The sequence below is a fragment of the Otolemur garnettii genome, unplaced genomic scaffold, assembly GCF_000181295.1.
Source record: "Otolemur garnettii isolate 467f Iridium unplaced genomic scaffold, OtoGar3 scaffold00004, whole genome shotgun sequence".
NCBI lineage: Eukaryota > Metazoa > Chordata > Mammalia > Primates > Galagidae > Otolemur > Otolemur garnettii.
In genome coordinates this window covers 38,542,726-38,560,185 of record NW_003852399.1, presented here as the reverse complement: position 1 = coordinate 38,560,185, position 17,460 = coordinate 38,542,726, and the positions used below count along the sequence as shown (strand labels likewise).

The window sequence follows — 17,460 nt, the reverse complement described above, 5'->3', positions numbered from 1 at the left end:
GTTAGAGATGGATTGAAAAAGTTGACATTCAAAAGACGAGTAGAAATTTTCCAGGAGGAGGATATTCCAAAGGGAGATGAATCCAATAGGAATCCTATTGAAATCAGAATGGCAATACAAGAGTAAAAATTCAGATGTGTTTCAAGAAAAAAAGACATTTTTAGCAGATGCAGAAGGCAGCTAGGAAGTGGTTAAATACATTCTGTGAGTAAAACTTGGCACTAAATGTGCATGTGAGGGAAACGGTGTCCTCAGAACCACCACGAGGCTGTCCCTTGGCAGACCCTGGGTCTCTCTTTTAAAAATGGGGTGTCTGCACCCTTCCGATGTTAATTGGAAATGTGGTCTGGGTTTTCTCCATGACAGGCTGTAAGACTATATTTCAGTCAGGGCTTTGCTCTTTTGAATTAATATATAATGTCCTTGAAAGCCCTCAATTTTTTTCTTTCCTATTTTTTCCTAAAGGAAAAGAATCTTCTTTAAAAAGCTACATGGCAGTGCTGAATTTAGCTCATTTTAACAAAGGTCACAGTATTTTTGAGTAGTAAACACTATTACCAGATCTTTCCAGTATCTGGATGTTGGGCAGGGGTGCCTCTGTCTCTGGAATAAATGACGAGAGCCCAGGGTTGTGTGACAGCTGTGGCCCTGGGAAGCCCGTGGTATCGGGGAAGAGGCAGATGCTTCCTGTTTCTCCTCAACCACAGCCAAGAAGAGAATCAAGGCAAAAAACTCCCCTTTGCTTGAATCAACCAGACTATTGAGCAAGTTTAGAACTTGTCTGGTCTACTGGTTTCAATTTGGCCTTAGAAACCAAATGGATAACAGGAGATTTATTGGAGAAGCTGCTGCCAAGAATTGAGGATTACTTTCAGTCGCAACTCAACAGCACCCAGACTCTCTCCCTAGGCTATTTCCTCCTGTGATGATAATATCAGCAATTAACATACTTGTGTTTGTAAAGCTTTATTCTTCAGGGAGTACTCAACCCTTGGATGAGGTCAGCTAATTAATTTCTGCAATGTTTCAGATTAGACTGTTGCATGTTTTATGACCTTGAAGATTGCAGTGATTATTAAGTCACAAAATATTAAATCACTTTTGCAAAGACTCCCAGTAAGGAGGTGATAGGAAATAGGCATAGAACTAAGGTCTTGGGTTTCCTGAGGAGTGTTTCCATCACTATCCCAGAGCAGGACCCCTAACAGGATCACCTTAACAGCAATCACTTGTAAAGCAACGAGAAAAAATAAAAAAAGAGATGCCACATCATGAACAGAGAAATTACATGCTTCCACATTCTACAGAAACTCTAATTATGCTAGTGTGAAGTCATCGAAATTATCCTTATCTCTGGAATGTATAACTTTTTAGCAATTATGCAATCAGAGGTTCGGTGGGCACCTTTCTTCTGGAATGTGGCAGAGAGATCACAGGACCTCAATCCATGAAGACTGAGGTTTGAATGTTATTCCTATCACTTATTAGCTATGTTAACCTGGGCAGGACACAGTACTTGGCACCTGGAATACAATTTTCTCACTTGTGAAATGAATATATTAATAGTTGCCGGGCCGTGTATGCTTCTATCCACCTGAAGAGCCGGCATCCTAGTTCAAGACTTGAACTGGTGCTACAGACTTCTAGCTGGTTTCCTTTATTCCATTCTTACTCCTCTGCTGAAATCTTTTCCACATAGCTGTTGGAGTGGTCTGTTAAAATCCTAATTCAGATTGTGTATCCTTCTGCCTCAAGCCCTCTACTGGCACCCATTCATATTTAGAATAAAACACAGTCCCTTACCACAACCTAGAAGACCATGGGCAATCCGGCCCTTGCTCACCTCTTTGGCCTCGTTTCCTGACAGTGCCCTTATTCACATTGTGCTCCTCCCTTCCCCTTGACCACACAAGCTAGCTGTACCTCTCGGCCTCTGCCTGTGCTGTTCTTTCACCCGATAGCCTCTTCCCTCATTTCTGAATGGCTGCTCCATTCACTCTTTCAAGTCTCAGGTCACCTATTGTCTGTCCAAAAAGGTTGTCCCTGATCATTGAGTAGAAATAGTATCCCTGTCACTTTCTAACAATTGGTTGCCTTCATAGCTGGTACCACAATGTGAATTTATCTTGTTTAGTTATTAATACTTGTTTAACTAGGATGGTCAGTTTCTCCCAACCAGACTGTAAGTTATGTAAGGGGGTGCTATCTTGTGTACAGTTTTTACAAGGCATCCCCAGAGTTTAGAGCACTATCTGACAAGGTAGCATATACTAGGCACACATGAGTATTGTCTGGTTGAATAACAAGTAAATTTAAATGCAATAATGCATATGGATGTGTTTAACCCACGGAATGCTTAAATTTCTTGCCTATTTTTTTTTCTTTCTCTTAGGGATGTACTTGTTCTAGGATAAACTTCTCCTGGCCAATAAGAAATAATGGTAACAATAGTTAATGTTTATTGAGCTCTTAATAGATGAAGGATACTGTTCTAAGCACTTTTAATGAATCAAGTCATTTGCCAGAGCACTAAGATATGTACTATTATTATCCTAATTATTAAGGTGAGAGAAGTAAGGAACAGAGGAGTCAAGTGAGAAAGGAACAAAGCTAGTAAGTGGTGAAATTGAGGTTTAGACTCAGGGAGTTGGATTCAGCAACTATGATCACAGGATTAGCTTACTCAAGACCTTGTTAGCAAAGCACTAAGTCTTCCAACAGTCTGACAATCACCAACTCTCCCATCCTTTTCTCTTATCATTCATTTGCACATCCATTGAAGTAAGTGTCTACTGAGCACTTACCTCATTCTAGGTACTGACCTGGGTCCTGGACTAGAGAGCTGAATGACCTAGTCCCTTTCTTCAGGTATTTTGGGGAGAGGGAAAGGTAGGAATGAATAGAAATGTGAAAATCCCTACTTTACCAATACTTCTTGCACCATTGAACCCTTGATAAATTTGAGTGGAACTTACTTCATGACCTAAGATTTTTCTTTTACCACAAGGGAGGGTCTTCAATATTTATGAGATGTCTTTCAGATACCTGATTTCTCCAAACACAGCCCCTGCTTTCAGAGTGACCAGCACTTGAGCACCGTCAGGGCCTCCCAGGACTTGGACTTGTCCTTGTTTGATGATATACATTTCTTTGCCAATTTCTCCCTGTGTGACAAATATAAAGAGGAAACGGTGGTCACTGTAACCTTGACAATTATACTCCATATTTAGAAAAATAAACTCTTCTAGAGGAATAAATGTAAGTGAAGGAGGCAAGGAATATTAATGTACAAGTAATTATCTCAAAACTTGAGGTAGCTGCAGACATTGGTTAGAGATGTGACATGAAAGGAAATGATTAGGAAGGTGATATTTCTCAGCACGTGAGCACTGTGGGCCACCCTGGACCCCTGGGGGCATTTCAATTAGCACATTGCTCCAGGAAGGACATGGGTAGAGGAAGTAACTAATGGTAAGCAGGGTCAAGAATGCTACTATTGAGGACGGTGCTTGGCCTATCCAAAGAGCCCAGGCTGGTCATCCAAAGGTCAATTCTATCCCTTCACCTATGGCATTGAGGTCCGACTTTTTGGAAATTGGGGTACAGGAAAATTTTAAGCCATTATTTTCATTCCATATTGAGAGGACGTGGTAATGCAGCAGGTTGTTTTACTCAGTTTTTCCTTAACTTTGGGAACTCTTAGAGCCAGGGCAATGACCCTTGTTCAATCCCTGAGAATTAAATTCCTGGAGTGTTCACATAGCGACTGGTTACTGTTGTTTTTCTGTATGTGATACTGGTATGTCCTGAGGCCATGCAGCAGGACATGTCGGTCTGTTGGTATGATTTAATATAAACACAAAGATTTATGATGTGTACCGAGCACCTAGTTTGAAGTCTGGATCACACGTGGTTTGATTCAGTGAGCTGCATGACCAGCCCCATGGAAGACCCAAGACTCAGGCGGGCTTCCTAGTGTGGAGATATTTTGCTCATGTGTCTATGGTAGACGTGGCAGAAAATAATGTATCTATGTGACTCTCACAGAAATAGGACCTAGAAATCCTGCACTGATTTCTGTAGTCTTCCATGTCTCATTTTCTTGCCGTTGCAACACTATTGTTCATGTATTCTTTCAGCCATAAACATAGCTTTATGTTGAATTGTGCGAGTCCTTACAAGCAAATCACCAAACTAGTAGGTGATTGTGAGGCACCTGGAACACGTTTTCTCACTCCAATTTCCAATAAAGAATAAATATGTCTTACAAAAGATCTAAATGGTGTTTAGGTCAAGAAAGGTGGATAAACTCCAAATAGGCCAGTGTGTATAATATTAGGCAAACTAAATAGTGAGATCTGCTTGTCTGAATGAGTAGTGTCTTAATCATGCTCAGCTATAAAAAATAGCATGCATATGGTAAATTTACTCTCTTGGCTTAGGAAAGGACTAAGTTATTAGGATGAATCAAATATTCTCACCAACCATACTTTCAAACACTACAATACACTAAAATCAACTCAAGATTAAACAATATCGATTCCAGTTTATGCTCAGAAATGGCTGAAACGATGTCTCTTTTACTCCAGTGCTGAGCACAAGGCTTGACATATAGTAGATATTCATTTATGAATAAGAGAAGTGTAATTTAACTGTTCTCAGGGAAGTTTTAATGTCTTTTAATACATGTACCTAGGTTTATTTTCCTGAACATCGATTATTGTTGTGGTATAACTGTCAGGTTGAATTTAAAGTTAATCAGACTGTAGCCCTTAGTTAACAGCCAGGAAATTGAAATTCTTGTTTTATCTTCTCAATACCCTTACGAGGAAGGTGGACGAAGTATTCTTGCTTTCATTTTGCAGAAAGATAAACAGAGGCCCAGATCGGCTTAGCTGACCAGCCAAATTTCCATAACTCAGTATTTAGGAGCAAAAGGAAGCCTAAAACCCACATCTCCTCACTCAGCAACACCAGAAGTACCTTAAAGTTTTGCATTGTGCAAAGTACTAAGCATGTATTTATATTCAAAACGTTTGATGTAGAAATTGCAGTATCAATGAATCTGATTATAAGTATTTCTCTTCGCATAGTACTTTAAAATATCTAATATACAGTAGAACTTCCATAGTTGGACATCTCCTTACATTGACCATCTCCTTAAGTTGACCTAATTTTTAGAGACCGGACATGTACCTCATGTACACGTCAGCATAGTAGGCCTAGCTCCTTATCTTGACCACCTCCCTATATTGACCAGGTTGTTATAGCCCCTTGGCTGGTCAACTTCCAGAGGTTCTACTGTATCTATTGACATAGCTCTTCATTTTAATTCCTGTATTTGTTATGCTATTTTATAACTGCAAAGAAGTTTTCCACAGATATTAGCACATTTAACTCTTGCAAAAATTCCAGTGAAGTCAAATAAAAAAAGGTGTCATTACTCTTTTTTTAAAAATTGGTATTTGGCTTGGTATTTGTATCTCAGCAGCTAGGGCGCCAGTCATGTACACCGGGGGCTGGCAAGTTTGAACCTGACCCTGCCCTGCCAAACAACCATGACATCTACAAAAAAAAAAAAAAAAAAATAGCTGGATGTTGTGGCAGGTGCCTGTAGTTACAGCTACTTGGGAGGCTGAGGCAAGAGAATTGCTTAAGCCCAAGAATTAGAAGTTGCTGTGAGCTGTGACGCTATGGCACTCTACCAAGGGTGGCATAGACTCTGTCTCAAAAAAAATAAAAATAAAAATAAAAATTGGTAGTAGAGGCTTAAAAATTGAGCAAACTTCCAAGGCCGGCAGGTGATAGCATTAGAACAGACAGCATCTATGTTGCCCGCCTCTGGACAACACTTGTAGATGGACCACATCTAACAATGACTCCAGTAAGAAGACTGATCTTTTAAAATCCAATAAAGTAACTATGAATGATTTAAAAAATAAGGCAAAGTGTTGAGGAAGCAATGATTAGGATAGGGTTATATTTCTTATTCTTTGCATGAAGTAATTCTCAAGGAACTGGAATGATTGTTCAAAGGCAGTTATTACAGCTGACTGGAGGTAGAAGTTCGTAATGGGTACTTAAATATAGCTCAGCACTTTTAATTATTTTTTAACGATCATTTCAATAATTTTCCAAGGAGATCTGGCATAATCAACGAACCCAAACTTCCACTATTTCTTGCATATTTCTAGGCTAATTTAAGCCTTTCCTCCCAGTTTAATTAGCATTCAAATGAAGTAGACATTCCTCAGAGAGTAAGGGCTGACAGCATGTGTAAAATAAGACTGAACCAAGCTCTTGTGCTCGGTGTCTGGACTAATTTGGAGAAATTGTAGAAAAGCAAGTGCTTCATGCAGAGGGAGGTAACCCTTAGAGAGAGGGCACTTCACAATTTCAGGGTTCCTGCGCAGGAGGCCATTTCCAAGGCTAGTGGGGGCATCATGACACTCAGGTGCACCCCATGGGAAAACAGCAGTGCTATTCAGTGTGGCTTCTGGGTCAGCAGTGTCAGTGTCACTAAAAGCAGGTGTAGAGGTGCAAATTCTTGGTCCACTGAAAATTCTAACTGCAGAAATATGGATCAGAATCTCTGGGAGTGAGGTCTCAGAATGTGGGCTTTAATTAGAGTCCTAGGTGATTACTGCCATGGAGCATTCTGAGAAAATACCTAAATACCCTTTCAAGCAGTCCAAGCTTCTCCGCACCAGTTAGGAGCCATTCCGAGGATTAGGCATGTCAATGGACTCAGTCCCAAATCTCGTCATTTTTCAAGTATTAATATTTAGGTAACCTCAGATTGAACATAATTGTTTTTCTTCCCCTTTTAAAAAAGATTCTGTGAAAATAATAAGCAAAAACCAAGCTGAGTTCAGCTATTGAAAGTCTGGTCAAGAAATAGCCTTTTTTTTTTGTCTGACAATGGACAATATCTTCTATCATGTAAATCCTCTTTTAAAAAAAGACAAGGAAATGTGACTTGTCCTGTGGTGCCCCTCATTTCTGCGCTTGCCCCTACCTGTGCTTTCCTCGACTCATTTGTCTTCACAGCTCTGGTTTTGTTATTGAGTGGGGAAAGGGACATGAAGAAGATATTGGAAAGGAGAAGGCGCACATACTCTGCATTTCACTCTTTGGTGAGCAAACTCGCACTGCTTTGGGCCTGCTGCTAAACTTCATAAGGGTGAGCTCCCTGTTCAGTCCTGCTGCTATTGGCACAAATGGGAAAGGCCATTTTGGTGCGTTAAGTTCATGTCATTCCAATGCACTACTGCTCCAAAGGGGTCTTTAACGTGCACTGTGGCTTGCACTATTTCTTGTTTTAATAAAAATGATTTTGTATCACCAGTCTGTTTACTTTTAACTTGGACTCATTTGCATGGGATTGTACATTTTCTTTTTTTTTGGCCGGGGCTGGGTTTGAACCTACCACCTCCAAATATGGTACCTGGCACCCTACTCCTTTGAGCCACAGGCACCACCCTGGGATTACAAATTTTCACAATCTTGCCTCCTCTGCCCTCTCTGACAGCTCCTTCTCAGTTGCCCCTGTCTGAGGCTTCTTTACCGATCTCTTCCATAAAGGCGTTTTTTAAAGTTACAGCCACAGTCACCTTCTCATCCTTGAGCTTGGGATTCTTGAACTCCTGAAGTCAATGTCTATTATGTTTCGGTTCCTACCCATTTACTTCCAGTTCCATTCCCTCTCAGTGGACGGACTTGTGCCCGTGGCATCGCCCCCTGACGCCTTGACGTACCTCCTACTGCATCTGGCTCTGTGTTTGGCCACTGGGACTTGCTTCTGTTCCTTGGATATGCCAAGTTCTGTCTTGCCTCCTGGCTCCTGGCTCCTGGCTCTAAGTCTTCATAAAAAATGCTGTCTGTCCGCTTTCTTTTTTTTTTAAACTAAAGAACTATTTCTCTTTAGGTTTTACTAAGGTCATGCCTGACAACCCAATCACCTCCCCAGTCCTGAATCTAAACTAAGTGCCTTTGCCGCTGCGTACTCTTCAGGCCGCTTCTATTTTCCTTTTACATCCCTTAACACATTTTGGAGTTATGCCGTTATGTAATAGCACTTGTTTATTGCTTGTCTCCTCCACCAGGCCAGTTGTTCTCAATTTTGGCAACGTGTTAGAATCATATGGTAGCTTAAAAAAAATACTGATATGTGGGCTCCATCCAGACTAACTGAATCACTGCAGGTGGCGCCTGGACTTCCAGCGCAGGAGATTCTGACGCACTCCGTGAATTGAATACCATGCACCAAATGGTAAACCCCCGGGGGACGAGAACCACTTTTTGGCCAGTCCTCAGCACAGTTCCTAGTCCACAGTATTGAAAAACATTTATTGAATGTATTAAATAAATCACACTAACGTGGTCCTAACATTTGCCTTATTGCCGTTCTCTGTACTCCCTCTGCAGATGTGGTTCCTCTCTCTTTGCCTCAGTCGCGTTCTTTCTTTCCTCCATCTAGAACACCGGTTTCCTCTTTCCCTTGGTTCACTTCAATTCATTTTTGGAAGACACAGCTCGGACATCACCTACTCTAGGAAATGTTGCCAGTACCGGGAGGGGTAAGTGCCCCTACTTTACATCTGACAGCAGCTGGTGCTGACTTTGGTCATGCCACTTAACTTGTTATTTTGGAATGATAAAAATGCTTCTCATCCTCATTCATTCGAGAACTCACTGAGATCTTGATCATGTCCCATTTCTTTAAGCTGCTCATTTTCCTCTATTTTTAATTTTTAATAATGACTTCACCACTGATTTAGTCTCTCAAGATATAAAACCCAGGGTCATTACTCCTTCCCCCCCTTAAGTGAACAGAGATGTGCAAAAATATTGCCCAAGAGGATGCTCATTTTAGAGTTATTTGTGACAGCAAACATTTGAGAATTAGTTACAATACATTCATAGACTGAGATATCATGCTGCTTTAGAAAAACAGGCTATATAAAATTACTTAATAACATAGAAAATGTTCATATGATATGTTGTTACATGGCAAAATAAGTTCCAACACATATTTTTAGTATGATGCCAATTTTACAAAACACACTCAGTCCATCCATTTGTAGAAAAAGAGGCCAAAATATGTTAACAGTGGTTATTTCTGGGTGGTAGAATTTATATCGTTGTGTTTTTATGTGTTTTCCATTTTAAAAACAATGAACATGTATTACTTTTATAATCATACAAAGTACAATAACATTTAAAAAATGTGGCATCAATTATTTACTACTTGGCTGAGCAAAATGGAAGTAACTGATATTTTGTCAAAGACATAAAAAGGGCAGAATCACCTATCACTTGTGTAACTTTTTCCTCCACTTTAAATACTTGGAATTAATGAGGTGTGACAATTGATAATTTACATTTACACAAAGCAGCTTTCCAGACTACCCACACTTCTATAACGTAAGTAATGAAATCCATATTGTCTTGTTCCATTCTGAACTCCGAGAGCACATTATTGCTTTACAGAGCTGCAACCACAATTATGTCTGTACTACGCAATTCACCCTGGACAAATCTTGTTTAAACCATTCACTTGACCTGAAATCCTCAAGTGCATTTATTAGTTGTGCATTTGAGAAATACCATGCACTCACCTTTTTGCAGACAAAGTCACCAGGTAAATAGAGAGTGGATTTCAATCTTAGCAACATGTCATAAATCATCTGTGTGTCACATCCCTATACAAAGAGAAAAATAATCTTATAGACACAGTTGAAAGAGCTAGTGAAACTAAAATGCAACATAAAGAAACAGCAATAGATATTGTCTGCATTAGCATTAAAATATTAATTGCTAATGAGTATAAATTTGTTTTGACCCCCAAATTGAAAAAATAACTCTACAGTATAATAGCCAGAGCTTAGGCCTTGATTTGGGTGTGAATTCTGTCCCCACTATATGTTGCTGTGTTACCTCTTGTGTTCTTAGTTTCTTACCCCTCAAAATGGGTACTTCCGAGTAAAACAACCTGGCACTTACTAATAGCCATTAATGACTATGATAATTATTGATTATTAGTACATTAGGAACAGACAGAGATTAAAATCTGGGCTAAATATTTTTCTTTCTTACAGCACCTTTTATAACATTGCTAGATACCATTTAACTTTGTAAACTTGTATGTCTTTCTTTACTAATTCAACTTTCCTCTTCTTAAAGGCAGGGAAAATGTACACAGTAGATACAAAAGCAGTCTCTGCTGAGTGAATGAGTATCCACACCCAGTCTAATAGTGTAAGATTTAAATTTTATTTCTTCAAATATATGTCTCAGTTTGTATTTTTGTGTAAATAATTATAATTTATCTATATTATGGGCAAAAGAAAAATCGATAGATACTGCAAAAATCGCACTTTACATGGTGGTTTTGAATCTTTTGTATTCACCACATATTTCTATTTTTCCTGTCAGCGCTGTTAACATAGAGGAGCTTTCCTTTTGGGGTTGGTCCTGTCCACTCCTTAGGGAAGTTACAATTTTGCAGAGAACTCATCCTAACGTCAGTAGCAGAGAGAGGAAGAGCAGAAGCAAAGGGTCTGCCCCCAATTTGTGGACTGGATAAGCATTCCTATAGCAATCACTACTTTTCTGTAAAGGTTTCAGGAGCAGACACTTGACCTACATCCATATGAAATTTAGACCTCAGGGTTGCTTGACTGATAAGGAAAGTTAATAATTTATGATTGAAGTATCATCAAGTAGCCATTGGGTGAGAAGCATTGAGACGAATTTCGTGTTAGAATTTTAAAAATTCATTTGAGAAAGTATAGCTTCTGGTTCTTCAGAAGAAAAAAAAAATGCCAAGGCCAGAAGGAATATCTTCGTAATACAGTCCAACAAAAACCGATGGGAAGCTGCTTTGAGGAAGGCTTTGTATGATGCCCTTGGAAGAATTAAAGATGAACCAAAGTAAGTCTAGCCGGGATGATGTGAGTAAAGGGAAAAGCTGTAATTGATGGTAGAAGATAATCATGTCATAAAACGTCCCCCAATATCCATAAAACTTGTAAGAAGAGCGAAGTTACTTTTGTTTGGGATTGGGATGAGAGAGGGAAGCACCAGGGAAATGATCCTGTGAGTTACAAAATTTGAATTGCTTGAGAATGAGTATAATTCCTATTTGCGAAGACGCACCAAGGCCCTTTTAGGCAGAGAGAAATTTAGCTCTTTCTTTGTTATATATTTGCTTTCTACAAGGTAGGTAATTTTCCTTTATATTTATTTTAATCCTACCATGTCTTATATTTATTTTAATCCTACCATGTCTTTTACGTTATCGTATTTGCTAAAGCCAACCACAAATAGACATTCTTTTCTAAAAGGCACAGTTATTTTGTTTCAGTAGAAGTTTCCTGACTAAATGGCTCATGCACTGAATTTCATTAAATGCTGTCATCATTTCACAGTAATTTCACTTCAGAAATTGGTATTCAGATCATTTAAAACCCACTTAGCACAAAACAAAAGCAAACGTTGCATAAATCTTTGGATCTTCTCCACTGAGAAAAGTTTGTATCTTTGATGTTTTAAAGAAAATCCATTTGAAATATGCTTGGAAGTTCTTGAGCACGCACATGTCTGGAATACTACTGCGACAGAGGGACTCTCGATCACTCATATCTACGGAGAAGATGTGCATCATAAATTATTAGAAATATAAGACCTCAAAAAAACCCCACTTAAATTTACTTTCTTATGCACAATTCAGTTTTTTGACATTAAGTTTTACAATCTTAATTAATTTTTAAGTCAAAAATAAAATTCTCATTCCTTGAACAATTCCTACTGGAATGCACTTTGCAGAAAATCACCAACTATATTAAGTTGTAGTCATAGGAATTATTAATGATTTTAAATGTTTTCCTGTGGTAGTAATTTTGATTCTATACATACACACGCAGATGTGTGTCATAAATTTTTATGATTTTATGTTGCCTCAGTACCCATTTTGAATGTAGGTTTAACTTTCTCCTATTAGAAGGAAGGCTTAGTCACTCTTGTCATAGCTTCCCTTTCTCAGGCTATTCCCAGTTTCTCAGTGTCGTTGAATCTGTCTTATGCAACTGTGTCCTGGTGGTCACCTGTCTGTGGGACAGCTACATACTGGACTCACTCTGCTGACTCCCCTATCCCACATTGCACAGATGACCACGGTGACCACTCCGTAGAACTCAAGGCTGCTTGCTGTAAACCCACCAGTTAGAATTCCCCATGGGAAAGCTCGCTGGGTAGCACTCTGAATCCCAATAAAGCTCCCCACTTTTCTCTCTTTCCCCACACCACCCCCTACTCGCTGGTTAAACATAATTGTTCTCCCTTTCCTGTTGGAGCTGTGAAAACTGCTGACCTATTCTCTCAGGGTAAGTTAAACACTCTTCTGTGTTTTCACATGTTCTGTTGGGCTGCTCCCCCTGTGTCTTACCTGACCCCCTGACTTGAGTCTAACTGTTTTTTAGGTCAGGGCTCTTCTAGAGTGGTTATCTTGGAGGGATGGACTGGACACAAGTCAAACAAAAGCCAAAGGGTACAGACAAATTTCCTGTGAAGGGAACATTTCATCTTGGGTTGGGCATTAGGCAACCCAAGGATAGAGAAGTACTCCACGAAAAGCACTCTGTAAACAGCCACAGCCATCTTCTCTGGAGCCTGGTTGGGGCATGGCTAGTGTTCATGGCCACTCTCCATAGAAGGACCCCCAGGACCAAACTAGAGTAAATCATAACTATGGTTGCATAGATGGCCCCCTGTATCCATGGATTTTGCATCTGCAGATTCAACCAACTGTGGCTGAAAATATTCAGAAAAAAAAAAACCAATAAAAAATAACAGTGCCACACTAAAAATAATACAAATTGTAGTAAACAACTATTTATACATTTATAAATGTATTAGTTATTATAAATAATAAATTTAAAATACACAAGAGGATTTGTGTAGGTTCCATGCGAACACTATAGAACTTTCAATAAGAGACTTGAACTCCCATGGATTTTAGTATCCTCAGGAGATCATGGAACCAATCCCCGGTGGATACCAAGAGACTACTATATTATTTTCAATACTGTGGGCAGATAAAATATTGAATATTGATAGGTCAGACATCACAGAGTGGTTAAAATATATAGACTATGTGTATTTTTATAAATGTGATTAAACTCAACAAATAATATAGTCTGAACAAAAGTAAGGTATAGAATATATTCAATGTAATGACAACTACCAAAAAACTATGCAAAATACTGCCCATTGTTTATGTTTATATGGTTATAAAGTAAAATCATAAAAAGGATTGGAAGGATAGACTCAAGAACCATCCTCTGGTATGGGAGGAAGGAGAATGGATCTGGGGAGAAGAACTAATAAGATTTCAATTTTAATTTTCTTAGTTTTAAATTTTAATAAAAATAAAAAATTACTCCCTTTGTGGAGAAATGCATTTTTGCCTCTTTTATTCTTCAGGTATGCTCATTGGCAGAAAGCACTAGTAAAGGAAACTGTATCAATGGAAAATGGTAGGCCCACCTAGGAGATAAGCCCTCAAATGGATAAGCAATTCATTGTGTTCACCTCAGTTGGAGTAGAGCTTTCAGCGTATAGCTTGGATTTCATCCCAGAAAAACTTTACACTATTTTAAATATGACTTTCTATTAACATAGTTGGATAGAACGTGGACTAAATCATACAAACTGAACCTTGTATCCTGTAAATATTTAGAATTTAAGATTCATCTATTGGTGATTCTGTCCCCAAACTTGCTTCAAGGAAAGGTGCCCTGGCTTTGGGACAGCTTATGGTTTATAACTAAATATTTCTTATCTGGATTTAGGCCTAACGACATGAAGTTTACGTGATGAAGTTGTTTTACTTTATGATGTATTTGCGAACTATAATTTTTTCCCCCCAGAAAACAATTATTTTTTAGAGATACACTGTGCTCAATTATTCTGTGATTAAAAAGAATTACATCCTAAGGCTAGTTATTTTCTTGGTAACTCAGTTCTATTTTCTTTATAGGAGTCAGGAAATTTTCTGATTTGCAAGAAAGTCGAAGGATTGTTTCATAAATACCCCTTTTTCTATGAAATGAGAGTACTTACATAAGCATCAACATTAGTATTATATGAATACATAACACATTAAGTTTTACTGTCTTATCTGTAGAGGAATGGACACCATGTTTGCAAAGGACAGTTACTGATTCTTATCACATTAAAAGGAAATGCTGAGAACAGGACAGTCTCCTGGCAAGCCTAGAGATGTTTTGTGACTTAGGGGCAATCCCCCCGAAATCAGGGTTCGGAATGAGATAAGATCGGTCACTCACTAGTAAGCACGTGTTAAACATTGATGCTTAGTACTTCTTCATGGGGGTTGTGGGGAAAGAACCCGTGAGGAAAGAGCACGTGCCAATCCTTACGCATGCAGCCCTCATATGTAATGACCTTAATGCTCCACATCTGTTGTGCGTGTAATTGCCTTAACTCTCCACACCTGTTGTGTATAACCTTGATAACTAGCCATTGTGGAGAGGGCTCTGTGCTACCCTGCACTTAGGTTTAGCCTCCCTCAAGCTTGTACTTCTAATTTGTGACACGCCTGGTTCCTTCCTGTGGCCTTAAGGGTCACGACACTTATCTTCTCCTATTTAATTTTTCTAACCTTCCTGTGATAACCTGGCATTAAGGAATATATAGTCATCACTCTTGGTTTTTAGATAATGGTGTGGAATCTGAGGAGTCTTTTGACTTTCAGGTTACAGACTGAGGTCTCAGAGGAAGGGTGTCATCAGCATATGTACTTTACCTGCCCTTTACAGTAGAACTGAAGATATTATCAGTGATTTATAACTCGCTGTGAATTGAAACCACTCAGTGGTTTCGGCCTCAGCCTTGTTTATACACAAGGACATGCTTCGTTCTGCCTTAAACTCCATTCACATTCAGCAAGTACGTTATGGGGAATGTGACCAGGGCAGAGAAGTTAGGAATTTAGTTGCTCAGGCCATGGACCATGCCAGTCACGGTTCTATTGGTACGGTAGCTGTTGGGAGCAGCAAAATCAAATGTGATAAATAATTTGCAAGGATCTCTGATGTCATCATCTCCATCAAGATTTCCTTGAAAACTGACAATAATTCTATTTTTCTAGGAGTTTTGGTATCAGAAGTCCAAAGTGGGAAGTCCTGAGTTAGATGGAACCCTGGGAATGAATCTAGGCCGCCTTCCTAAGAATAAGCAAGGCCACAGGCAGAGTCTCATTCTCCCAGTGTGGAAACTCCCCAGGCAGTGTATCAGTTTGATTTCTCAGTCAATAATAATAGTAATAATAACAATAGAACCTACCATGTTCAGTGTACTGATATAAACACTTGACATGTTTTGAGTCACTTACAACTATGCATGTTATCTTTTTCATGTAGATTTCCCCTACCCTATTGGAGGGGCCTGGAGAGCAGGGATAATGTGGCTGCGGTCACTGTGAATACCCCCTATGCCTTACACAGAGGAACTGATCACGATATGGAGCTGAATGGAATTCATCTATATTATAATCTCACTATACCTGTACTTTAAAAAGTCTATTCTTTACTCTTATTTATATATATTAGTTGTCTTTTTTTTTAGACTTTAGTAAAAACATAACAAGAAAAAATATTGTTTGCTGTTTGTATTTTGTCTTGTGTACTCTGTAACAAACAAGTAGTAAATGATTATGTATTAAAAAAAAAGCAAAGACAATAGTGACTAATTCTCATATAAATTGTATTTAAATTTGACCGAAGTGCATTACTTAAACATTAAGTTTTAATTCAACATGTTAATATGTTGTTTATCATATTGCATCCGCATTTATAAGTGAAATATGTTTGTAATTTCCCTTTTACAATAATATATTTTCTCCAATTTTAATATCAGGTGTATCCAGATTAAGTAGAATGATTTTGAAGTATTTCTTTCTCTGTTGTCTATAAAGATTTGGTATGATCTGTTTTTTTTGAAATTATTTTTTATTTATAAATACTAGTTGTCTATTTTTTTTGAGACTTTGGAAAAAACAAAATAAGAAGTAGTTAACTGATCAAAGTATTCTATAATAGACATACTTCTATCTGACAATGTGAATGTTACTTTCTTTGCATTATTACTATTATTATTGCTTAATATTTTGTTGCAGCAATCGTCTGATTTCTTTTCTGAATGTATTTATCTTCTTTTGTTCTTTATGAGGTTTTTGTTCTCAGTCCTTATGTTAAACATTGTTATTGTCATTAAATTTAGCCTTTTAATTCTGTGAAGGCAAAAGTGGAAACCTAATATACACATGTATGTGTAAGAAAAAAAAAGTCTAGTAACAATACTTTATTTAAAAAATTTTTTAAAATTTTTTTCTGAGACAGAGTTTGGCTCTGTTGCCTGGGCTAGACTGCAGTGGCATCATCATAGCTCATTGCCGCCTCAACCCCCTGGGTTCAAGCAATCCTCCTGCCTCAGCCTCCTGAATAGCTGAGATGATAGGCACACACCACGATAGCCAGTTAATTTTTCTATTTTTTGTAGAGATAGTGGCTTGCATTAAAATCACATCCTTTAAAAACGAAGCCACTCTTGCTCAGGCTGCTCTTGAATTCCTGAATTCAAGTGATCCTCCTTTCTCCACCTGCCAGAGCGCTAGAATTACAGAAGTGAGCCACCATGCCTAGCTAAAATTTTATTACTGATGCCAACAGTGTAAAAATAAAGTTGGTAGAAACCAAACACAGTCTCACTGTAGCGTTTTGATTTTAGGCACTATGGAGTAAACATTGAGGACATATCTGAATAGGATGTCACTGCTGGGGACCCATGTGTGAGTGATAGGCATCATTTTGACATTCACATCCTTTTCCTGGCTCAGTCTGTTACATGCAAAACACTTCTTGTCTACCACAGGAGTCACAGCTGGAGCTGGCTCTGTTTGCCATGAGGTGACAAACAGTGAGTCACAGATGCCAGTGTGGTGTCCTGTTAGGACGGGTTCTGCCTTAGCACCAGAGCAGCAATTAAACACATTGTACCTTCCTTGTCAGACAGGTGGTGGCTACATCCCAATTTTTGTATCTCTGGGTCCCTGTTTTTCTACTGTTGAACTGTGGGTTTTGTTTTTAAAGGATGTGATTTTAATGCAAGCCACTAGATGGCACAACAGAACTTTTATTAAAATATCTCCGATTTCCGGTTCATTTAGAGGCGGTGGCAAAGTGTGATTTCCCCAGCATTTAATTTGATAAAAATATATTTAAAAATAGAGATCAAAATAATAAATCATCAGAAAGGAGGGAAAATTGCCCAATTTCATAGAAATGAATTGCTCCTTATTAGCTTAATAGTTGTGCTTGGGCCTGGAATAACATGAAATCTTTGAAAGAGCAGGGCCATTTTGTAAAAAGTTAAAAA

At 38.6% G+C, this 17,460-nt stretch overlaps 1 protein-coding gene across 1 annotated transcript in view; it reads right to left on the bottom strand.

The window, feature by feature from the left end:
• CNGB3 (cyclic nucleotide gated channel beta 3) overlaps window positions 1–17,460 on the bottom strand; it is a 128,807-nt gene that overhangs the window by 15,329 nt on the left and 96,018 nt on the right. Inside the window, exons 13-14 of the mRNA XM_012809635.1 lie at window positions 9,621–9,704; window positions 3,046–3,164 (exon numbers count right to left, since the gene is read on the bottom strand). Coding sequence (XP_012665089.1) covers window positions 3,046–3,164; window positions 9,621–9,704 — 203 coding nt within the window. The remainder of the gene's footprint in view (window positions 1–3,045; window positions 3,165–9,620; window positions 9,705–17,460) is intronic.